The sequence below is a fragment of the Topomyia yanbarensis genome, chromosome 3, assembly GCF_030247195.1.
Source record: "Topomyia yanbarensis strain Yona2022 chromosome 3, ASM3024719v1, whole genome shotgun sequence".
Taxonomy (NCBI): domain Eukaryota; kingdom Metazoa; phylum Arthropoda; class Insecta; order Diptera; family Culicidae; genus Topomyia; species Topomyia yanbarensis.
The window spans coordinates 256,285,871-256,309,232 of record NC_080672.1 but is presented as its reverse complement, the minus strand read 5'-3'; the positions used below and the strand labels follow the sequence as shown (position 1 = coordinate 256,309,232).

The window sequence follows — 23,362 nt, the reverse complement described above, 5'->3', positions numbered from 1 at the left end:
CGATGGAAATTAAACATTTGACATTGTTAGATTGGCAGCGCAATATCCGAATCTTCAGAAAGCCTTTCATTTATTTCATTTCATGCATTTTATTTCATTAATAAAATGCGACAAATACAGCTCTCATAGATGAGAAAGCAAGCTTTTCAAAAAATTGGGTCATTCAGACAATTACAAACTATTTCGCAGTATTAGAAATTTTTGGAAAAAAAAACTTGGCATCGCTGATAGTGTTTGACACCAGTGGGATGCAAAATGAAAGTTGCATACAATAGTGTCTCTAACTTTTGTGCAAGATTTGACACAATTTATGTTTGTATCGCACACGCAGGAAAAAAAATAGTGAAATGCGATCAAAGTATCAGTGAAAAAACCTGTTTTAATCCACCTAGCGGTGCAATTGTGCGTTTCTTAATTTTGAACACGAGAATTTTTGCGTTGATTATATTCATTATAAGCTTCCAAATGTATATTTTACATTTTTATTATACACGACATGACAACTATATTGTTGTAACCAGATCGCAAAAAGGAGCCGCGCAGTAGCAAGAAAAACGCGTGTATTCTCTTCGACTCATAACAATGTAATAACGGTTTATTTAGCGGTTTCAAAATATATAAGATCAATGACATTAGTAGTATGGGTAGACCGACACACTGCATTAATACACTCTAAATCATATCAACTCTTCCCCCCTTGAGAAAATGTCCATTAATGTTTTATAAATCTAATCTATTTGGAGGTTTTCTGATTCTAGTGGATCGCCGAGATATGTCAGTGCTCCTGAAACTTGCTTCGTTTGCCTGTTCGGATTTGTTTTCCCTTGAAAGTTCTACAAAGTGATCAGTTGATGTTTGGAAGTGTGTTGGCATTTTCGTTTGGTCGTCTGTTGATCTCGTTTGTTGGTAACTGCCCTGGTTATTGTAGCCCTGTTCAGGCGGTAACTGAATTGGGGGAGGTAACAGCATATTTCTAGCTCGGCTACTGCAATAAACTTCATTAGCATCGATCAAAGCCTCCTTATCAGATGCTTCCTTCACTGGACCGGGTTGAAGTTGATCTACGTGTCGTTTCCAAATGCGACCATCATCCAATTTAACTATGTAATGAAGTTTGCCCACGCGTTCCATCACCGTTCCGAATTGCCACTTCGATGAACTCAAAAAGTCACGAGCCGAAACTCGATCGTCAACACCAAAATCTCTCACTGCAATATTCCTCTCGCGATTAGAATTTGTGTTTGTATCACTCGGAATAATTAAATCTAACCGCGACTTCAATTGCCTCCCGAATACTAGCATAGATGGAGATTCGCCGGTTGTGGGATGAATGGTACGTCGATACGCCATCAGAATTTTGTACAGTTCCAGCTGGACATCCTTGCGTTCACACTTCAAAGCCTTCAGCTTGTCTTTGAAGGTTTGGACGAATCTCTCAGCCTGCCCGTTTGTAGCTGGGTGGTATGGGGCTCCCATTTTGTGTACAACGTTGTTTTTCTTTAAAAATACCTGGAATTGCACCGATGTGAACTGTACGCCTCTATCACTCACAATTACTGTTGGGACGCCATAGGTTGCGAAGTATTCTTGCAAACGATCAATAGTGGTTCCAGTTGTCAAATCTGGAATGATCTTAACTTCGGGCCATTTTGTGTATGCATCTACAATTACTAGAAAATTTAGTCCGAGAAAAGGTCCTGCGAAATCAATGTGAAGCCTTTGAAAAGGTTGCGAAGGACGTTCCCAGCAGTGAATAGGAACTTTAGTAGGGTTTTTACGTGTAGTCGCACAGTTACTACAGTTTCTTGACATCTCTTCTATATCTCGATCTATACACTCCCACCAGCAGTACGATCGCGCCAACGACTTCATCCGAGATACGCCAAAATGGCCAATGTGTAGTTCCTCCAACACTCGTCTACGCAATTTGGGAGGTATGTAAACGCGAATACCCTTTAGAATACAATTCTTCTGAACAGAAAACTCGCTTTGATCAATCCCAAATCTATCACGGCCGTCAACTATTCTTCCTACCTTCATCCCCTGCAACAAGTTTCGAACATTCGGATCGTGTTTCGTGCAGTCCGCTAGCTCTTCGACAGTAACCGGCAACGCTTCAATTTGATTCAGCTCGATGACATCTACTTCTTCGATACAGTTATTGTTAGTCGGGTTCTCGATGGGTAATCGAGACATACCATCCGCATTGGCATTTTCCTTGGAGCATCGATACCTTATCTCATAATCGAACGATCCGAGGAACACTGCGTAGTGCTGCATTCTCAATGCCGAGAGCATGGGAAGTCCCTTATTTGGCGATAAAATCTGAGAAACCGGTTTATTATCTGTAAGTAGGGTAAACTTACGACCATAGAGATATTGGTAAAATTTCTTCACTCCGAAAATTATGGAGTAAGCTTCCTTGTCGACCTGCGTGTAGTTCTGCTGTGACTTATTTAATGTTTGTGAAGCATACTGGATCGGCCTTTCCATTCCATCGCGGTAAACATGACTCAAGACTGCGCCGACACCATATGGAGATGCATCAGTAGCCAAGACAAGCGGAAGTTTTGGGTCGTAATGAGCGAGTACTCGATCTGACTGTATTTCCCTTTTCACCCAACGGAAAGCCTTTTCACACTCGATATTCCACTCGAAAACGACGTTGTCCTTCAACAGGTTGATAATTGGGTAAATGTTAGAGCTCAAGTTCTTTAAAAACCGACCGTAATAGTTTATGAGACCCACAAACGCACGAACTTGTTCTCGATTGCGCGGTCGTGGCATTTCCTGAATCGCATCGATTTTTTTCTTCATCTTCCGAATTCCTTCTTTATCGATAACGAATCCACAGTACTCAATTTGATCGACGAAAAACTCACACTTTGCAACATTAACGCGCATACCATACTCATTAAGTCTTCGTAACACCATTCCAAGTCGTTGCAAATGGGATTGGTCGTCCGGTCCCGTAATTTTGATGTCATCCAGAAATACTGACACGCTAGGAATATCTCGCAAAATTTGCGATATTTCGCGCTGAAATATTGCTGGGGCAGACGATACACCGTACATCAGTCGAGTTGGTTGATATAAGCCTAGATGAGTATTTAACGTTAAAATCTCCCGGTCTTCTTCACACACTTCCATTTGTAGATACGCTTGAGCCAAATCAATTTTTGAAAACTTCTGCCCACCAGCCATGTTTGCAAACAATTCGTCGATCGTAGGAAGAGGATGTTCATCAACTACAAGACATGTGTTCACTGTCACTTTGTAGTCCCCGCACAAGCGCACACGATCGTGAGACTTCATAACGGGAACAACTGGTGTTGCCCATGAACTATGTTTCACTTTAACAAGTATACCACTACTGACCATTTTTTCAATTTCGCGCTCAACGGTGTCGCGTATGGAGAATGGCAACGTACGAGCTTTCAAAAATATGGGTTTGCTATTTGCTTTTAATGTTAATGAGGCACGAATGTTCCGTATCGTACCAACGGAGTTATCGAAAACCGCGGGAAATTGTTTCAGTAAACGAGAAACCGCATCGGACACTTGAGTGCGAACTGCGATGCTACTTACAGTATTTGCATTACGAATAATTTGGTCCCAGTCAACCTGCAGCTCACGCATCCACTCGCGGCCTAACAATGCATGTCGTTTCGTGTCAACAACAAAAAGCCGTAGCATATTTGAATGTCCCTTGTAATGAACCTCTGCCTTCATGTAACCGTGCACCTTAATTTTATTTTCACAATAACTGATAAGTTCGACGTTTGTTTTTGTTAATGGTAAGTCATTGAAATATGTCATTTTGTCTGCCAAGCTTATTAGCGATACAGGCGATCCACAGTCTACCTCAAATTTTATAACTTTCTTGTTTACAGTCAAAGGCAACATAATTTTCGAGAGGGTTTTAGATTTGTCATCCAATTTACATATATCCAAAACACAAACATCCTCTAAATCCATCTCATCAGATCCACTCACATCAGAAATTTCTTCTGGTTCCGCTTCATCACTTTCTTCTTCTAGCATGTTGGTATGCAACTTCTTTTTTGTTTTTACAAATCTATCAATTTTCTCTTCCCCCACATCTTTGTTTTGCTTGGTGAATGAAAGGCACACCCGTTTGAGATGGCCTGTTTTCTTACAGAAACTGCAAACTGCTTCCTTGTATTTACATACACTCGCAAGATGGGTCTCACTACCACAACGGTAACAGTATTTGGTGCTATAATTTCGCCGGTTACTTTTTCTCTCCGTAAAATTAACTTCGTGTAACTTCTTCTCCAGGGCTTCCGCACCCTCTCCCGATGCCTCCATTGAGATGGCTATATCTTTTGCTTTTTCGTACGTCAAGTTTTTTTCCTCAATAAGCCGAGACCGAATCCGTTTCGATCGTAATCCAAATACCAGCTGGTTGCGGAGCTCCTTCGTGAGGTACTCACCGAATTTACAAAATTTCGCCTCACGCTGCAGTTCCGTAATAAATTGTGCCATCGTTTCACCATCGTTCTGCTTCCGAGCTCGAAATTTCCAAATTTCCACCATTTCCAGTGGTTCGGGGTCAAAAAACGCGTTCAATATTGTCACTAACTCTTGATATGTACTATTTTCCGGTTCGGTAGGAGTAATGTGGTCACACAGCAAATCGTATGTTGTAGATCCCATATAAAACAATAAGTAATCCTTCCACCTTTCCTCTGCAACATTGAACATTCGGAAAGCACCTTCCAGACGTTTTATCCATCTAGCAAATTTAGTTTTTTCCCTGTCGAACGGATCGATTGCAAAATTCGGCGCGGCAGTTGCAGCAGCAGGAACATTTCGTTCTTGACTCATTTTGTAATTTTCCTGAAGGAATCGAAACTTCCACTATTACATTCCAGCGTCACTATAAGCGGTACAGTGTTTTTAGTAGGTCCTTCCGGCTCGTCGCCAAATCTCTTGTAACCAGATCGCAAAAAGGAGCCGCGCAGTAGCAAGAAAAACGCGTGTATTCTCTTCGACTCATAACAATGTAATAACGGTTTATTTAGCGGTTTCAAAATATATAAGATCAATGACATTAGTAGTATGGGTAGACCGACACACTGCATTAATACACTCTAAATCATATCATATATACAAGAAAAGAAATCATTATTCGAGTTTTAACCCATTATGTCCTAGCGTATGAAATTTCATACGCAAAAACAACACATTTCTGGGTCATACTTATTATACAATAAAGGCGTTTTCAAACTTCTGGTCTTCTGTGAGCGTTAATTAGAACCATATAGTTTATAATGTGCATGCTCAATAATCTTTTTTATAAAATTCCATTGCGTTTTCAAATGTCAAAGTTGGACAAATTCAAACAAAAATATGAACAATGCATATTATTTATTTTCTCTTCTAAATCATTAATTCTAGTTTCGGATTGTGGACGAATGGCCATGAGAGATGTGAAAGATGTGGCGCAGTGCGAAAAAATGGAAGAAATTGGCGAAACAATTACGAAAATTCTGCTGGTAGTTCAAGGAATGAAATTTCATACGCTAGGCTGAACCGATATCTTTTTTCCTAGGGCAAAATAATTTCCTCTTTAGGATCGGGAGGGGATTCACAACTTCCTCGCTGATTTTAACGTTGAATCAATGCATTGAAAGCTAACAAATTCTTAATACGTAGCAAATCATACCTGGTTCCACCCAGAATATTTTTTACTTAAATTCTCGAAAATTCTGTGAAAATGTTCCTTTTCTTAAAATAATTACAAAGTTTGAGGGAAAAATAGTTTAATGCAACGAACCAATCATGAGACGAAACGGCACGAGAGAGGAGAGAAGTGTCAAAATCATTCATAAAAGCTGCTAAACGAATGATCTCGCAAGGTTGAAGATATTATTCGATTTTATGCTGAATATAAATATTTTAGCCGAATTTTCTCTGTGATGATTTTTGATACCCTATCAGCCCAGCGTATGAAATTTCATACGTTAGTTTTTTTCGCAACAAAACGTTCCAAAGTGGTTATTTTATTTTTCCCATATTTAGTTCGGCATAATATGAGGGCTCACGAAGTATTTTACAAATTACCAAAAGTTTTAACATAGCTGGGTTATAATGGGTTAAAACTTTGTAAAAGAAAAAAACGGCCACATTAATATTAAATTGAAAAACCTATTTTAATCCACCTAGCGGTGCAATTGTGCCTTTCTCAATCATGAATCACGAGAATGTGTGCGTTGTTTATATTCATTAAAAACTTTTAAATGCATATATTACATTTTATTATTATACATCACATGACATATACAGGAAAATAAATCATTATTCGAGTTCTAAAATTTTGAAAAAGAAAAAACAGCCATGGTAATATTGAACTGAAAAAACCTATTTTAATCCACCTAGCAGTGCAATTGTGCCTTTCTCAATCATGAATCACGAGAATGTGTGCGTTGTTTATATTCATTAAAAGCTTTTAAATGCATATATTACATTTTATTATTGTACATCACATGACAACTATATACAGGAAAATAAATCATTTTTCGAGTTCTAAAATTTTGAAGAAGAAAAAACAGCCACGGTAATATTGAATTGAAAAACCTGTTTTAATCCACCTAGAGGTGCAATTGTGCCTTTCTCATTTCTCCAAACTATGATTTAATAGCTGGTTCGTACAATATAACTTTATGGAAATGTCTTTCATTCTTATTACACTTGGTAAGTATATATAAGAGCACCTTTTTGCATTCATCGCGGTATCGGTTTGAATCGGAGTTTTCTATGTGATCGACCTCCACAACCCGTAACTCCGGTGCTGGAAGTCGGATGGAGATGGAATTTAATATCAGTTTCTGGGGACGCAACACCTTTCATTTGAGACTAAGTTGAGCAAATCTAGCCATTTTCGAGAAACCAATATAACCGTTATTCTGACTTTGGATGCTTCCGGATCCGTCGATGGTGGCCAGTGTGGCCAAAGAGACTTTGAATGACTGTTGGTGACCTAGATCTACAAATTCAACAGTTGTGTTTACATTTTGGAAAAAAATCACCTTTTTACATTCATCGCAGAATTCGTTAGAATCGGGATTTGCTGCGTGATCGTACGTATCACCCTGTAATTCAGGAACCAGAACTCGGATCCACACAAAATTCAACAGCAGCTGATGGACCTTTCATTTAAAATTAAGTTTGTCAAAATCGGTTCAGAAAATTCCGAGAAACTGATTTGGAAAAATCAACAAATTTTGTTTTGTAACCATACTCTTCAACTCGTAATTCGGAACAAGATGTCGGTTGAAAATGAAATTCAATAGCAACCTATGGGAATATTATACCTTTCATTTGAATCTTAGTTTGTAAAAATCGGTTCAGCCATCTCCAAATAACCGATGTGGACATTTTGTTAACAAATCCGCACATACACACACATACATACACACATACACACATACATACATACACACATACATACACACAGATATTTTGCGATCTCGGCGAACTGAGTCGAATGTTATATGAGACTCGGCCCTCCGGGCCTCGGTTACAAAGTCGGTTTATGGAGCAATTGCATAACCTTTCTATATAAGAAAGGCAAAAGAATAATATTCAATTAGCTTAATAAGCATGAGTTCAATGTTATCTTCATGTGATTATAATTTGCAAAGGTTGGTGGAATGCGTTTGAACGTGTAGGGAATGGGGGTTTAGTAGAGTGGGTGTGGAGGATGCGTCAGAAATCCTTCATCTTATTTCGGTATACGGGGTGGATGAAGGAAATCTGGGCGTGAGGGTGATCCAAGAAGAGGGGAGTGATGAAGGAGGGAGGTGTAAGGGCAAGGTGGGGAGGGGGGGGGAAGGGGCGGCTATGCAATACTCAACTGCATATTTTGCCTTTCATTTGAGACTTGGTTTGAGAAAATCGGTTCAGTCATCACCGATGAACCGATGTGACATTAATTGTGGAATATGCCCGGAATTCCGGACTTCCGGAATCGTCGATAGTGGACAATATATTCAAAGAATGTTTGATTGGCAATCAGTGATCAAGATCTACGATTAGAAGTAATTTGGTGACCATTTCAATAGTTTTTAGCCTCTGAGGTATTACGATTGTACCGATTTATATGGGAAATTCCAGTGTATCCTTACTAACACCACTGTAACTCCGGAAGCAAGAGTCAGAACCGAATGAAATTCAGCAGCAGTCAATGGCATTACTGTATCTTTCATTTGAAATTAAGTTCGTAAAAATCGGTAGAGAATTCGTTGTGGAATGGGTGTGATATTAGTTTAGGAACTTGGCGGGTTCCCCGAGGGCGTCATGAACCGTCATAGGTGGCCAATGTGGTCAAAGCTGCTTTGATTGATCATTAGTGATCCAGACCCGCAAACTAGAGTAATGTTACATCAATTTTAATATGTTTTACATCATTTGAACATTATGGTGGTACCAGTTTATATGGGAATTTGCTGTGTGACCGCACTCTTCAACCCATAACTCCGGAACCGGAAGTCGGATCAACTAAAAATTCAATAGCAGCTTATGGGAGCGTTATACCTTTCAGATTCAGAAAAATTCAATAGCAGCTTATGGGAGCGTTATACCTTTCAGATGAAACTAAGTTTGCGAAAATCGGTTCAGCCATCTCTGAGAAAATTGTGTGAGTTTAAATGACACACACACATACACACACATACACACACATACATATACACACACACAGACATTTGCCGATCTCGACGAACTGAATCGAATGGTGTATGACACTCGGCCCTCCGGGCCTCGGTTAAAAAGTCGATTTTTACAGTGATTGCATAGCCTTTCTTTATATGAGAAAGGCAAAAAGGTGCGAAATCGGCAAAGTCCCAAAAAGTCGATCTTTATAAAAAAATTTTTTTCGAGATAATATAAAATCTCGACGTTTCATGCATTTTTAAGATGTTTGGCATCAAAAATACGAATACGATTTCTGAAATTTCATGGGGTCCCCCCTTTGAAAAAAAAAATTGAGTTCCGGCTTATATGGGAATTTCATATGTGACCGGACGATTTAGTCTATATTTCCGGACCCATATAAGCGATCCGTACGAAATTTTATAGACATCTGTGGGGATATTATAGCTATCATTTGGGACTAAGTTTATGAAAATCGGCCAAACCATTTCCGGGAAACTGATGTGAGTTCGTAAATTTTGAAAGGTGGCCGCTTTTCCCGGGCACTTCCGGAACCATCTATGGTGGTCAATGTAGTCAACGAAAGTTTGGTTGGCCGTCGGTGACCGAGAACAGCAAATTTAAGTTGTTTGAGAGACATTTTAGCGAAATTTTTACCTTTTTTGCTTTCATCGGAGTATCGGTTTGAATCACAATTTGCTATGTGATCGCACGCCCAGGCCTGTAACTCCGGAACCGGAAGTCGGATCGTGATGAAATTAAATAGCCATTTACGGGGACGCAATACCTTTCATTTGAGGCCAAGTTTAATCAAATCGGTCTAGCCATCTCCGAGAAACCGATGTGACTGTTATTCTGAATTTAGATACTTCCGCCGGGGCTTCCGGAACCGATGATGGTGGCCAATGTGACCAAAGAGACTTTGAATGGCTGTTAATGACCTAGTACTACAAATGGAAGCAGTTGTGGTCACATTTTGGAAAATTTTTCACCATTATACATTCATTGCAGAATTTCTTAAAATCGACATTTTCTGCGTGATCGTACTCATCACCCTGTAATTCCGGAACCGGAAGTCGGATCCATTAAAAATTCAATAGCAGCCTATGGGAACGTTGCACCTTTCATTTGGGACTAAGTTTGTAAAAATCGGTTCATCCATCTCTGAGAAAAGTGAGTGAGATTGTGTTCGCGTACACACACACAGACGCACATACACACACACATACATACACACACATACATACACACACAGACATTTGCCGAACTCGACGAACTGAATCGAATGGTATATGTCACTCGGCCCTCCGGGCCTCCGTTAAAAAGTCGGTTTTCAGAGCAATTGTAATACCTTTCTATTGAGAAAGGCAAAAAGGTGTGAAATCGGCAAAGTCCCAAAAAGTCGATTTTTATAAAAAAAAAATTTTCGAGGTAGCATAAAATCTCGACGTTTCATGCATTTTAAAGATGTTTGGCATCAAAAATACGAATTCGATTTCTGAAATTTCATGAGGTTTAGTCTATATTTCCGGAACCATATAAGCGACCCGTACGAAATTTTATAGACATCTATGGGGATACTATAGCTATCATTTGGGACTAAGTTTGTGAAAATCGGCCCAACCATTTCCGGGAAACTGATGTGAGTTCATAAATTTTGAAAGATGGCCGCTTTTCCCGGGCACTTCCGGAACCGTCTATGGTGGTCAATGTAGTCAACGAAAGTTTGGTTGGCCGTCGGTGACCTAGAACAGCAAATTTAAGTTGTTTGAGAGACATTTTAGCGATATTTTTACCTTTTTTGCTTTCATTGGAATATCGGTTTGAATCACAATTTGCTATGTGATCGCACGCCACAACCTGTAACTCCGGAACCGGAAGTCGGATCGGGATGAAATTAAATAGCCATTTACGGGGACGCAATACCTTTCATTTGAGGCCAAGTTTAGTCAAATCGGTCTAGCCATCTCCGAGAAACCGATGTGACTGTTATTCTGAATTTAGATACTTCCGCCGGGGCTCCCGGAACCGATGATGGTGGCCAATGTGGCCAAATAGACTTTGAATGGACTTTGAATACTACAAATCGAAGCAGTTGTGGTCATATTTTGGAAAAAATTTCACCTTTATACATTCATTGCAGAATTTATTAAAATCGATATTTTCTGCGTGTTCGTACTTATCACTCTGTAGTTCCGGAACCGGAAGTCGGATCCATTAGAAATTCAATAGCAGCCTATGGGAACGTTGTACCTTTCATTTGAGACTAAGTTTGTCAAAATCGGTTCAGCCATCTCTGAGAAAAATGAGTGACATTTTTGGTCACATACACACACACACATACACACACATACATACATACATACATACATACATACATACATACACACATACATACACACAGATATTTTGCGATCTCGGCGAACTGAGTCGAATGTTATATGAGACTCGGCCCTCCGGGCCTCGGTTAGAAAGTCGGTTTTTGGAGCAATTGCGTAACCTTTCTATATGAGAAAGGCAAAGGAATAGTATTTAATTAGCTTAATCAGCATGAGTTGAATGTTATCTTCATGTGATTATATTTTGAAATGTTGGTGGAATGGGTTTAAAAGTGGAGGGAATGGGGGGTTAGTAGAGTGGGAGTGGAGGATGCGTCAGAAATCCTTCATCTTATTTTGGTATACGGGGTGGATGAAGGAAATGCGGGCGTGAGGGTGGTCCAAGGGGACGGTAGTGATGAAGGAGGGAGATGTAAGGGCAAGGCGGGGACGGGGGGCGGAGGGGCTCTGATGCAATACTCAGCTGCATATTTTGCCTTCCATTTGAGACTTGGTTTGAGAAAATCGGTTCAGTCATCACCGAAGAACCAATGTGACTTTATTTGTGGAATATGCCCGGAATTCCGGACTTCCGGAATCGTCGATAGTGGACAATATATTCAAAGAATGTTTGATTGGCAATCAGTGATCTAGATCTGCGATTAGAAGTAATTTGGTGACCATTTCAATAGTTTTTAGAGGTATTACGATTGTACCGATTTATATGGGAAATTCCAGTGTATCCTTACTAACACCCCTGTAACTCCGGAAGCAAGAGTCAGAACAGAATGAAATTCAGCAGCAGTCAATGGTATTACTGTATCTTTCATTTGAAATCAAGTTTGTAAAAATCGGTAGAGAATTCGTTGGGGAATGGGTGTGATATTAGCTTAGGAACTTGGCGGGTTCCCCGGGGGCGTCATGAACCGTCATAGGTGGCCAATGTGGTCAAAGCTGCTTTGATTGATCATTAGTTATCCAGACCCGCAAACTAGAGTAATGTTACATCAATTTTAATATGTTTTACATCATTTGAACATCATGGTGGTGCCAGTTTGTATGGGAATTTGCTGGGTGACCGCACTCTTCAACCCGTAACTCCGGAACCGGAAGTCGGATCAACTAAAAATTCAATAGCAGCTTATGGGAGCGTTATACCTTTCATATGAAACTAAGCTTGCGAAAATCGGTTCAGCCATCTCTGAGAAAATTGTGTGAGTTTAAATGACACACACACATATACACACACACCCATACATACACACACAGAGACATTTGCCGATCTCGACGAACTGAATCGAATGGTGTATGACACTCGGCCCTCCGGGCCTCCGTTAAAAAGTCGATTTTTACAGTGATTGCATAGCCTTTCTTTATATGAGAAAGGCAAAAAGGTGCGAAATCGGCAAGTCCCCAAAAAGTCGATTTATGTAAAAATAAATTTTTCGAGATACCATAAAATCTCGAAGTTTCATGCATTTTTAAGATGTTTGGCGAAGACCCGTAACTCCGGAACCGGAAGTCAGATCGGGATGAATGAAGCCATTTACGGGGACGCAACACCTTTCATTTGACTAAGTTTGGTTGATTCGGTCTAGATCTCCGAAAAACCGATGTGACTGTTATTCTGAATTTAGATACTTCCGCCGGGGCTTTCGGAACCGACGATAGTGGCCAATGTGGCCAAAGAGACTTTGAATGGCTATATGTGACCTAATACTACAAATCGAAGTAGTTGTAATTACATTTTGGAAAAATTTTCACCTTTATACATTCATTGCAGAATTTATTAAAATCTACATTTTCTGCGTGATCGTACTCATCACCCTGTAATTCCGGAACCGGAAGTCGGATCCATTAGAAATTCAACAGCAGCCTATGGGAACGTTGTATTTGAGTTGTATATCATTTGAGACTAAGTTTGTCATAATCGGTTCAGCTATCTCTGAGAAACATGAGTGACATTTTTGGTCACATACACACGCATACATACATATCGGCATAAACCAATGAATCAAACGTTTAAAAACCATTTTCAATATGGTTCGTTCAACAATTGATCAACCAGTGCCTAGTATAATATCGAACATAACCAGTGTCGTTTTTCCATGCTCGACCATACAAACAACGGGTTGTTAAGAACAGTCGCCATACCAAAATATGCTGTTTTCCATATACATTTGGACAACATACCATTCAAGAACTATACAGATTATGGTGACATGCATATTTTAGATCTAGCGATGCATAAAATATTAGGTGGAGAACATTTCAATTCTATCGATTGATGAAGTTTCATTTTGTTCCACGCCATCTTCTGAAGAGAGCTTCGTTGACACTAAATGGACTGTCCGCTTTATCCAATTGAGCTATCGCCGCAATCTTGAAAGACGAGGATTTTTGATCATGTTAAGCTACAGGTTTTTGGAACTGCGTAAACAGATACGTATAACGAAGACCTCCAGAGCAATATTAACCTATGACGAAAAAGTACAATGGTAGTATACAATATAGGTTAGTTTTACTGTTAGGCTAGTTTTACTGTTTTTCTCTCCGCAAGTCTGCGATATAAAGTGTCTAATCAAAACCCATGCGACTTGCACGACTCTATAGGTTGCCTCATCAGATCTACCATAGTTTGCAGTTTAAACTTGGGATTGCAAGCTGCTAGCAGATTGCAAAAGTACCAGATCATGATGTGTGGGGTGCTGTCCGGGTTAACAATAAGGCGAATGAGATATTTGCAGATACGTCATTTAGTAGGACAACTGTTAGTTTGTTGGCTTAATTTAATTTGTTTTTTTTTTTTTAATTTAAAAGTCAGAAAAGAATAATAAAGGTTTACAAAATCAATACATATAGAAAACTGACACAATTTGATTTTTTCTGTCGATAAAACACTAAGTCGTGGGATTATTATGAATGATAATAACTAGGTACATATTCAGGTTGCGTCAGGATACAGTTGCGTAGAAGACTAACACATTGAACATACTTTGCACTCGAGATCGAAGCCAAGATTTCGTTGAAAGGGAAAGTAGTGCCATGAATTGTAAGAAACCGGTCTACATCTGATTGATGACTTGAAATAAATAAATAAATCATCGTGGCCATCAGTTAAGAATTTTATAAAATTAAATTCTCCCATAGCCCACATGCTGAGTTTTCACTTACGGAAAACTAAAAATGAAATCGTTGATGCGAATTGATCCTGATATTGGCAAGGAAATTATAGTGGTTGTGTGTCCGGGATCGTGATCCAATAATGACCTCGATAACATAGCGAACTCTTTAAAAATAGGCGACTTTAGCCTTGTTCTTATAGTAAAAGTCCCAGCCAGCCAGGAAAATAAAATAAAGAGTACCTGATGCCTCCGGGATTCCAAAAAAGGGCGTCGGCAAAGAAGAGTAAATAGAGACACAAATCAATCATACGACCGATTAACGACAAGAATAGATTTCTTCACACGAAAAGAAAAATAATTTTGACGTTGCCTAATTTCCCGTAACAATAAATGGTTGTTGGGGTCGTGACTTCATTCGTGTGATGTCCCGACTCATGGCAAACCATTACACGCTGGATGCACATCTCCGGCGTATTGGGCTCGTGGATAGTGGTATCTGCGCTTGTGGCGACGGCTATCACGACATCGAGCACATTGTCTGGGCGTGCACCGAGTACAGTTCCGCTAGGTCTCGGGTAATGGATACCCTGCGGGCCCGAGGAAGACCAACCAACGTCCCGGTTCGAGATGTGCTGGCAAGCCGCGATGTCCTCTATATGTCCCTTATATACACCTTTGTGAAAACCATCAATATACAAGTCTAACTGCCCCTTCTTATTTTCCTTATCATTATCAGAACCCTCTTCCACCTGTATCAAAGCATCTGTATCGAATGAGCCAACAAACACGGGACCTACGGAACGAACATAATACGCTTAACTCGAAATGTAGCCGATCCACATCTGAGCCGTACTACGAAATCGTCTGGAAAAACCCCTGCCATCTTGAGGAGGACCACCCGGCGTCCCAGTACATGATTCCCCTGACGAAGGCCACCCGAGTTTGTAATCCATCCGTTGATCTCACGATGCCTGAAACTGAAATAATTTTCTCTCCCTGCCATCTTTGTCTACCCTCCCTCCCCTGACACTTATACCCAGAAGTAACACCCCTACCCCCCCCTATATCATCACGAAGCATTTAGCTCTTCTTGTCTCTTCTAGTTTTAACTATTATATTATATAATCTCGTTGAAAATGCCCAACTCTACTACCCACAAAAATAACTATAATTACGAATCTTTACAAAATTCAATCATGCCCTCTAGTTATTCCTAGTTTTAAGATAGTCGTAAAAAATTGTCCCCCTTAGTTAAACATTATTTGCTCCAATAATCTCACTGATAAAAATGTCAAACCATATTGCCACAAAAACTAAATGACACCCCAAATCTTACGAAAATAATATTATCCCCTTGTGTAGATATATAAGATAGCTATAAAATCGTATTAGTTTCATTTTAAAAAAATCAATATGTAATCCCCTAGTTTTAAGCAATTTAAAATGTAAAACAAAACAAAATTGGCACCTTTAAGCTAACGCAACGTGCCTTATCAAATAAACGATTTGAATAAAAAAAAAATGATTGTGTTGGGTTTTGAAAAAGCATTCGTAACCTGCATTCTTTGAATTTGTCAATTGCAACCATTATGCTATGGAAATTGAAGTACGTGACATTGGTGATTTTTCTATTTCGCTCTTCAAATTTAACAATTACAATAATGCTCTTACCTTTTATCACAGAGAGCTTTTATCTACTATCTTGCAGTTGACAAGCGGTGTAGGCATTGTTGCCAGGACTTCGGTGAAAAAAAATCCCATGGTTGCCAGAATCACATATTATGTTCAACAGATGTCGTTAGTATACCGATGATTTTTTTTTAAATTTTCATCGAGCTGTTACGTCTGTTTGTCTGTGACTGTACTATTCAAGAAATGGTTAATGGTGGGCACAATACACTACACGCAGAATTTTATTTGTGCATCGATAGCATACTTTTCAATCTGCCTCTCGTTTCTTCTGCTGTACATTTTATGCATTGGACATATTCGGTCTATCCACTCATTGAATGCTTACTAGAAGTATATGCATGAAAATGCATAAAAATCACAGCAGAAGAAAAGAGACTGGAATAGAAAGTATGCTAACTATGCATATTTTTGTTTCTCAGTGTAAATGATCGGAATGGTTTGTGGTATGGTATGTTTATTTTGTGTCATGGTCTGCTAAATTGCTAAAAAACTTTAAGACATTTGTCTATAGAGTAAAATTTTACTAATCCTGTAGCGTGCTAGAAAATTGTACATAGTAGAATGTTTAATGTACCTTATTGTATATAATCCAACAGCGCTATAATACCACAAAAATGGATTATACGTTCACCATTCCCGTGATAATATTAGCTCAAATTTGTTTGAGAAATTGAAAGGTAACTTTACTTAACCTATTCCGTATATTGTAGAAGTGGTGCTAACCATAAGTGGAATAGTCAATATAGACTTATCAAGCTGGGTTGGTATTGTGCTGCTTTGACGTTTAAATTGGGAGGAAAACAAAACTTTTACACGGCGAATTGGGAGGCAAACAAACCGCTTCTGGGCCTAAGGGAGGGCGGTAGTATATAAATACGAAATTTCAGTGTGCGTATTTTAAATGTCAGATATCTGAATGATTTCCCGTAACGTTGGTTTATCGTTTTCCAAACGATAAGACGAATCTTCAAGGAATCCCGCTTTTTACGTTCCATAATAGCAATCAAAATTGTTCACTTCGTAATACGTTTAATGGCCCTTTCTGACAATAATCGTTTACGTTAACCGTCCAGTGAGATTAAGTCATCCTACGTTAGTCCAATGCGTTGGATGTTTATTCAATGAACACCCGACATCTTCAACTGGGCGTTGCTGTGAAGTTGGCGTAGACGATTATTGTCCAAAAAGGGCAATTAAACGTATTACGAACTGGACAGTTAAGACCGCCATTATGGCACGTAAAAAGCTGGATAGTTTCTCAAGGTACACATACCATTGCAATTAATGTACAGAAATGGTCTCAAAATATGCGGGATTACTGCTACCCATGAAAATACTTTTTACTACGGTTGTGCATTCAGAAGACGAGCAGTTTTTGAAGTTTTTAAATGCTGATGAACAACGGTGATGCATATCGAATGCTAATATACTGCAAGAAGCAACTGAAATGTAAATTTTATGCTACTTTACTGCATACACTAATGCTTGTTAATTACCTGGGATCTGTTGGAGAATTGACTGGGTAAATTAAGATAGTTTTTTTTTTTTGGGCGCCATGATTCCGGTCGAACTACTTGTCCGATTAGCTTAATTTCTTCTAAATGTTCGCAAAACGCCTGGCTATCATCCCTATAACAAGTATGTTTTTCTTTATTAATTGGCGATATTATAGCAAAATGTAAGCTATAGTGGAAACCGGGGCTAATAGGCGGGGTTCTCAGTTTTCAATTTTTACTGCTTTGATGTACTGCCCATAATCGCAAGTCAGTCCCATGTGACTTTCGTTCATTTTTGAGATATTCTTTGGAAGTCATACATTTTTACATCTAGTTTCAGAAAAAACATACAAGAGAAGAGAATTGTTCTGAAAAAACATTAAAAAAAATCACAAGCAAGTTTGTCCCATGTTGAAAATAACGGGAAAACAGTCCCATTTTACATGCACAACAAAATATTGCTGAAATATTTTTTTTACAAAAAAAATATATGTGAAAACAAAACGAACAAAGGAAATAAGATATTCCAACACATTTTTGTTTATTTAAGAAGTAGTGGGAGACAGTAATTCGATTATTACATCTTATTTCGATTCTGGAAGGTTAGTCCAAAAATCTGCTTTTGTGTCGTCTAATAGCGGACGTAATGTATTCAGCAATGTCGTTTTACGATCCTTATCGATTCCACAAGGTGATTTTCGTCTTTTTAAAGTTTTATCCAAATCAAAATTATCAATCACCAGCTTTTGCTGCTTCTTCGAAAAAAGATCGCAACGATTTATTGGAGCTGTTGTACCAAGGCTGCTGCTGTATTCAAACTCGTAGCTTCCTTTTTTCAAGACGACCTTTTTTATGGCTTCTATGTATGGACGAGGCCTGCATAAATTCAGTGTGTACTGCGAAGCTGTAATTGAGCTTTGAAAAAAGTCGTTTGGATACAAACTGATCACCTCAACATTTTTTTTTTTTGCTTTACCGACGACAGAGATGAAATCGGGTGTGGTAATAACAAGCCCGCCGTGGTGCATTCCTTTTTCAACTGCTGCGTGAAAGCTGTCAGCAGCCATGAATGTATGACCCGACTCAAAATATTTAAGAACAACTTCTTTCAACTGGACTAAAGATGAATTAATCAATAGAGTGAGATGAATGAAAAAGTTCCAATTCTTATTTTGAGCGGAGCAATTGTCCAACCACAGTGTAACCTTGTCCTGATCTTTGAATCTTAATAGGACTTGATGAAAGCAACTAAGTATATCGACCGACCGCTAATTGCTTCATCCCAAACACACGCAATGACGGGATACTTCTGTGAATACTTTCCTACCGGAGCAAATGTCTCGTTGAAAGCAAGTAGTCGTTGTGAAAAAACCACGGATTTAAGTCCTTCCAATCGAGGTATCTGAATGACCTGTAATGCATGAATATTAAACTATGATATAACAGCTCAGCATGTTTAAAACCTTCTGTAAATCCACAGCTAGTACTACTGTTTTCGGTGAAACGATTTCACCATCCTCCCGATATGCTGATCGTGATTCGCCGGCCGCACGTATATATGTGTGCACATGAAAAATTTTGTTCTGTCAACTGCTCCTGATGACCGGATTGCTTGCGATGTTGGATAGCAGCTACACAACATTCACATTGCTCATGTCCTAGTTTAACTAGTGATATGTTCATGTCTTTCATAACTCGACAGTAGAAAGCATAGCTGACCTTCATGTTACACGTTTCTGAAAACTCTTGGTGCATTCGTTTCTCGCAAAGATCGGATGGCAGATACAAACGGTTGGGCGCATGTTCTCGCCGGTAGTGGGATATAGTAGGATTATGCGACAAAATGTGAGCTTGCACAGCTTCACGTTTGGCAGTTCCGCGTTTATGCTTTCCACGTCTTGAGGTAGATCTCTTGAACTCCACGTCTGCATCTGTGCAACGGTACAACATGTTTCTAGAGAAATATTTGAAAAGGTTAAACAAGACTTAATACTGTATTCAAGAATACTTTACCCGCAATCCATAGCCAATCGTGTTGAGAAAAAACTTTCGACACACGGTTATTACCTCATTGTTTCCTACATTTAAAGTACAGCTGTAGCTGTTACGTTTCTTTAGTTCTAAACGACTTTTCGTTGAACGACGCTTTTTCACAGAGATTCTCTCAACTCTTTCCCGTATATAGCTTGCCCGATCTGTATCGTCCAATTCCCAGAATTGTGAATTAATAATCATTTGATCATCTTTTGAAATTTTATTACCACATTCTCTACGGCATCCGCAATCGATCCGTTTTACTTTATGCGCCAATTTTCGTTTTCTAACAACAAGATTTTTGCTTATTTCTTTTTTTGTCCTCTCCTTATTATTTACTCTGTTTGTCTTTCTTTTTTTTCAAATTCGCTTCATTTTCCAAAAAACTGCCATCCGAATCGTACTCCATAAAACCACGACTGTCATTTTCTAAATTTCCTTGTATATTTCCATGCGGCAAACATTCTCCGAAAGCTTCTCTGAAGAAATTTTTACCTTGAGAAAAATATTCATTTTCGTTTTGCACCGCTTCGAATCCAAAAAATTCATCTTCCGAGCTCTCGTCACTACCGTACGCTTTCAAATATTCCAAGGCAGACATTCTGGAACTGTTCAACTTGTCTACTTCAAAGCGATAACAACATAACTTTTGCGAACTGATTCAAATAAATTTTAATTGCGCAGTTAACTCAAACCGAACTGCTGTCAAAAGGGGCCCTTACACGAGGTGTTAGTAATGTCATTACTGAGCAGTAATGTCACTTTTAATGGTCGTGTCAGGCTTGTAATGACGGAATTTTCGTACAGTTCCAGTAATGTCATTACTAAATAAACTTGTGTGAGTTCCTAATACAATGCTCAGACATGGGACTAACGTGCGATTATTTTTTAACTATCACAAAAAGTAACCGCATAAGAGTCTCGTGCTATTTTCTACAATATATAGTCAATATTTTTCATGGTTTTATATCATTTACAGTAGGTAGACGTTATTTTATCACATTGATTTGAGAAATATTACTTACAATATAAAAAACACTCATAGAAAAGAAAAACCAATCAAAAATTTCAATCGGCATTTTCTCCGCTGCTTGTTTTGCAACATGGGACTGACTTGCGATTATGGGCAGTGTAGGTAGATCTTGCAAAATGGAACACGCGACATGAAAGAGCAGACTGTTGGCAACATCTCTAATTTTTTTTAAAGTGTTTGATGTATTGTCTCCATTTTTAGAGACTAAAATATGTGACGCGGAAAACCCGCCAACTTACCCCGGCCCCGGGGTAAGTTGGCGTTGTGATGATACGCCGGTAATTGAATCTCCATTCGATACAATCAAATGGAGATTCAATTACTTCAGCGATCCTTTTGGGACGTGTTGAATGTCTTTTCGAAAAAATTGTATATTAACCAGTGTTTCAAAAATCACTCCAATCAGCATGCGTTGAAGAAACCATAATCATTGACAAATCATTAAAATCCCTGATTTCATCACTTATGGTTTTTTTTGGCTCCTGAGGAGTGAAAACCGCCAAGGAGTGAAAACAGGTTACTAGATTATAATTGCAGCATACAATTTAAAAGCCCGACCTCAATTTAGATTTTCAATTTTCATTTTATCAAGCACAAAAGCAAAACAGATCCTTGGTACAGCTCATGGCGAAAGCTTCTTTTCGATAGACCTCGAAGGTCAGCATTCAATGGTTAGCGTACTAGGCTAGGCTTAGGCCATTACAGTAATTGATACTACACCTGTTTTGCATCCTTCCACTATGCATTTGAACTTTCGGATTTCATCACCTCAGCAGAAACATTTTTACACCGGATTTGAGATATGTATGCCCGTGATTATTGTTATAATATATTTGTTAAAGAAAATTAAATTGAAAATAAATGATTTGCTTCAATATGTACAGGGTGCGCCATCTGGATGTATCCTATTTTAACATTGAACAACTCCGCCATTTTCCAGCCGATTTTGACAGATAAACACAATAAACAGATAATGAAACATCATTTAGGGCCATTTTAGCTATACATTACACCAAAAGAACGTGCTGAAAACGTAGCGCATTACATGGAAAACGATCGTTCAGTAGTGAAAACTGTGCGTGCTTATCATAAAAAAATTTGGCAGGCTCACTTCAGGCTTTCCGGCGGAGTAAACAAAATTGTTGAATTTGGGGAAAACAGAACCCACACGTTAAACACCACTGCACGCCAGAAAGTAACTGTTTGGGCCAGATTTTGCTCCAAAACAATCATCCGGTCCTTATTATTTCAAAGAGGCAGAAACCATCGACAACGCACGCTACCGTTGGATTTTGGCGCACTTTGTCTGTCCACAAATGCAAAAAAGGTCTGAAAAACGTCTATTTTCAACAAGATATTAGCAGAGTTTGAAAATTAAAATCGGTCTATAAGCGGCGACAGAACAAGAATCACAAACCGGAGTGGACAGGAGGAGCCAAAACCAGGAGTCCTAAGAGTCAAAACCCACTTGGATTGCTTTGATTTTTTACTCACTCCCAGAAACGTGCTTAACAATGATTGGTTTCCACCGCTCCTTTGGGAACAGGCTCCTTGGTGTGAAACGCGTGGTTTATTTGAAACACTGATATTAACCGACATTTGCTATTATATTTCAGTATCAACACCCTGGCATATTGACTTTGACGCGTACTCCATATTCAAAAGCAAATTTTCGAAATTCTTCATGCAATTGGCCGGAATAAATGTCTTCTACGTTGGCGAAATACACAAGAAAAAGATTTTCTTACTTTGGAGTGAATTCAAGAAATAAATTTTTTTTTGCACTATAAATAGTACCGCCAACTTGCCCCCCGTGCGGTACCGCCAACTTACCCCAACCGCATATTTTATTAAAAACTATTTAAAAAATAACCTTTGTTTTTGGATAGATGTAATATCTATACGGATACTGAAAGCTCTTTTCATGCGCTATCGAAAAATATAATCATTCAGGAAATAGATTGAAAATCACCCTAAATAACGCAAACAAATCGTTTTGCAACAAAAATACATTGGATAACGGGTTTCGCATAACTTGAGGTACACAAGAAGAGGCAGTGCTATATGTCTAATAGAAACAGAGAAAAAGGGATTCCGCCAACTTAACCCAATCGCCAACTAGCCCCGGGCTCCCCTATGACAGGGGAAAAAATCGACAAAAATATGGCGACCTCGAGTGTCATATCTAGTAAAAGTAGTGATCTAATCGAAACATTACTGTATATACTAATATTAATAATGTTTGGACTAGGGACTTTTCAAACCACCCTTGTATATTGCAAATATATTTATTTACTAAGTTTATACTATTTAACATATTGAAATTGCAAAACAGACAGACAGTTACAGTATTCCATTTTTCTTGATTTGAAATTTGAATAGTTTCTTCCGAAAATTAATCGCTAATCCCTGTATAATGTATACTGCAAAACTGTTGTTTAAGAAACATTTTTGTTTTCCCATCAAGATTACAGAGTACAGAGTAAATAAATCTACTCAAACTATGCGTCCCTATCCGTTAGCATTCCGCCTCGCTGATAAGGCAATTAACGCATTTTTTCTTATAGTAGAGATGAATGCAATTCCCGAATCAAATACACAACGCACGCGTGCCTTTCAACTGAACAGTGTTTTTCGAAGATCTTATGTTATCTTAGTCGATACCCGTGCAACTTGTGGATACGCGTTTGCCGGTGCTGTTTTATTTATTTAATCTCATGCCTTAGTTGTGTTTAATTTTAGTGTCTGAAAAAAACGGAAATAGATTACACTGCCATGCTTTTTAATTGCCGCTCTGCTGGTTGTTAATTTGTTCTACATATAAGTAAATATGTTCCTCCGCACAGACAGCTCATTGATGGCGTCAAAAAATATTCCACCGGATGGATCGTAGAAAACGGAACAGATGTAGTTCGACCAGATGTAAGAGTTGTGTACGAAATTTTTTTTTTAATATCTTTAATAAAATAAATTCATTATTTTGGG

The 23,362-nt window shown here is 38.7% G+C and overlaps 2 protein-coding genes across 3 annotated transcripts in view; both read right to left on the bottom strand.

The window, feature by feature from the left end:
• Positions 1-23,362, bottom strand: part of LOC131694290 (negative elongation factor E) — a 315,399-nt gene that overhangs the window by 211,607 nt on the left and 80,430 nt on the right. The gene's annotated exons all lie outside the window — the stretch shown is intronic.
• On the bottom strand, positions 721-4,851 carry LOC131687879 (uncharacterized protein K02A2.6-like). Its single transcript, XM_058971970.1, has one exon. It carries the CDS (start codon positions 4,849-4,851, stop codon positions 721-723), a length of 4,131 nt encoding a protein of 1,376 aa, XP_058827953.1.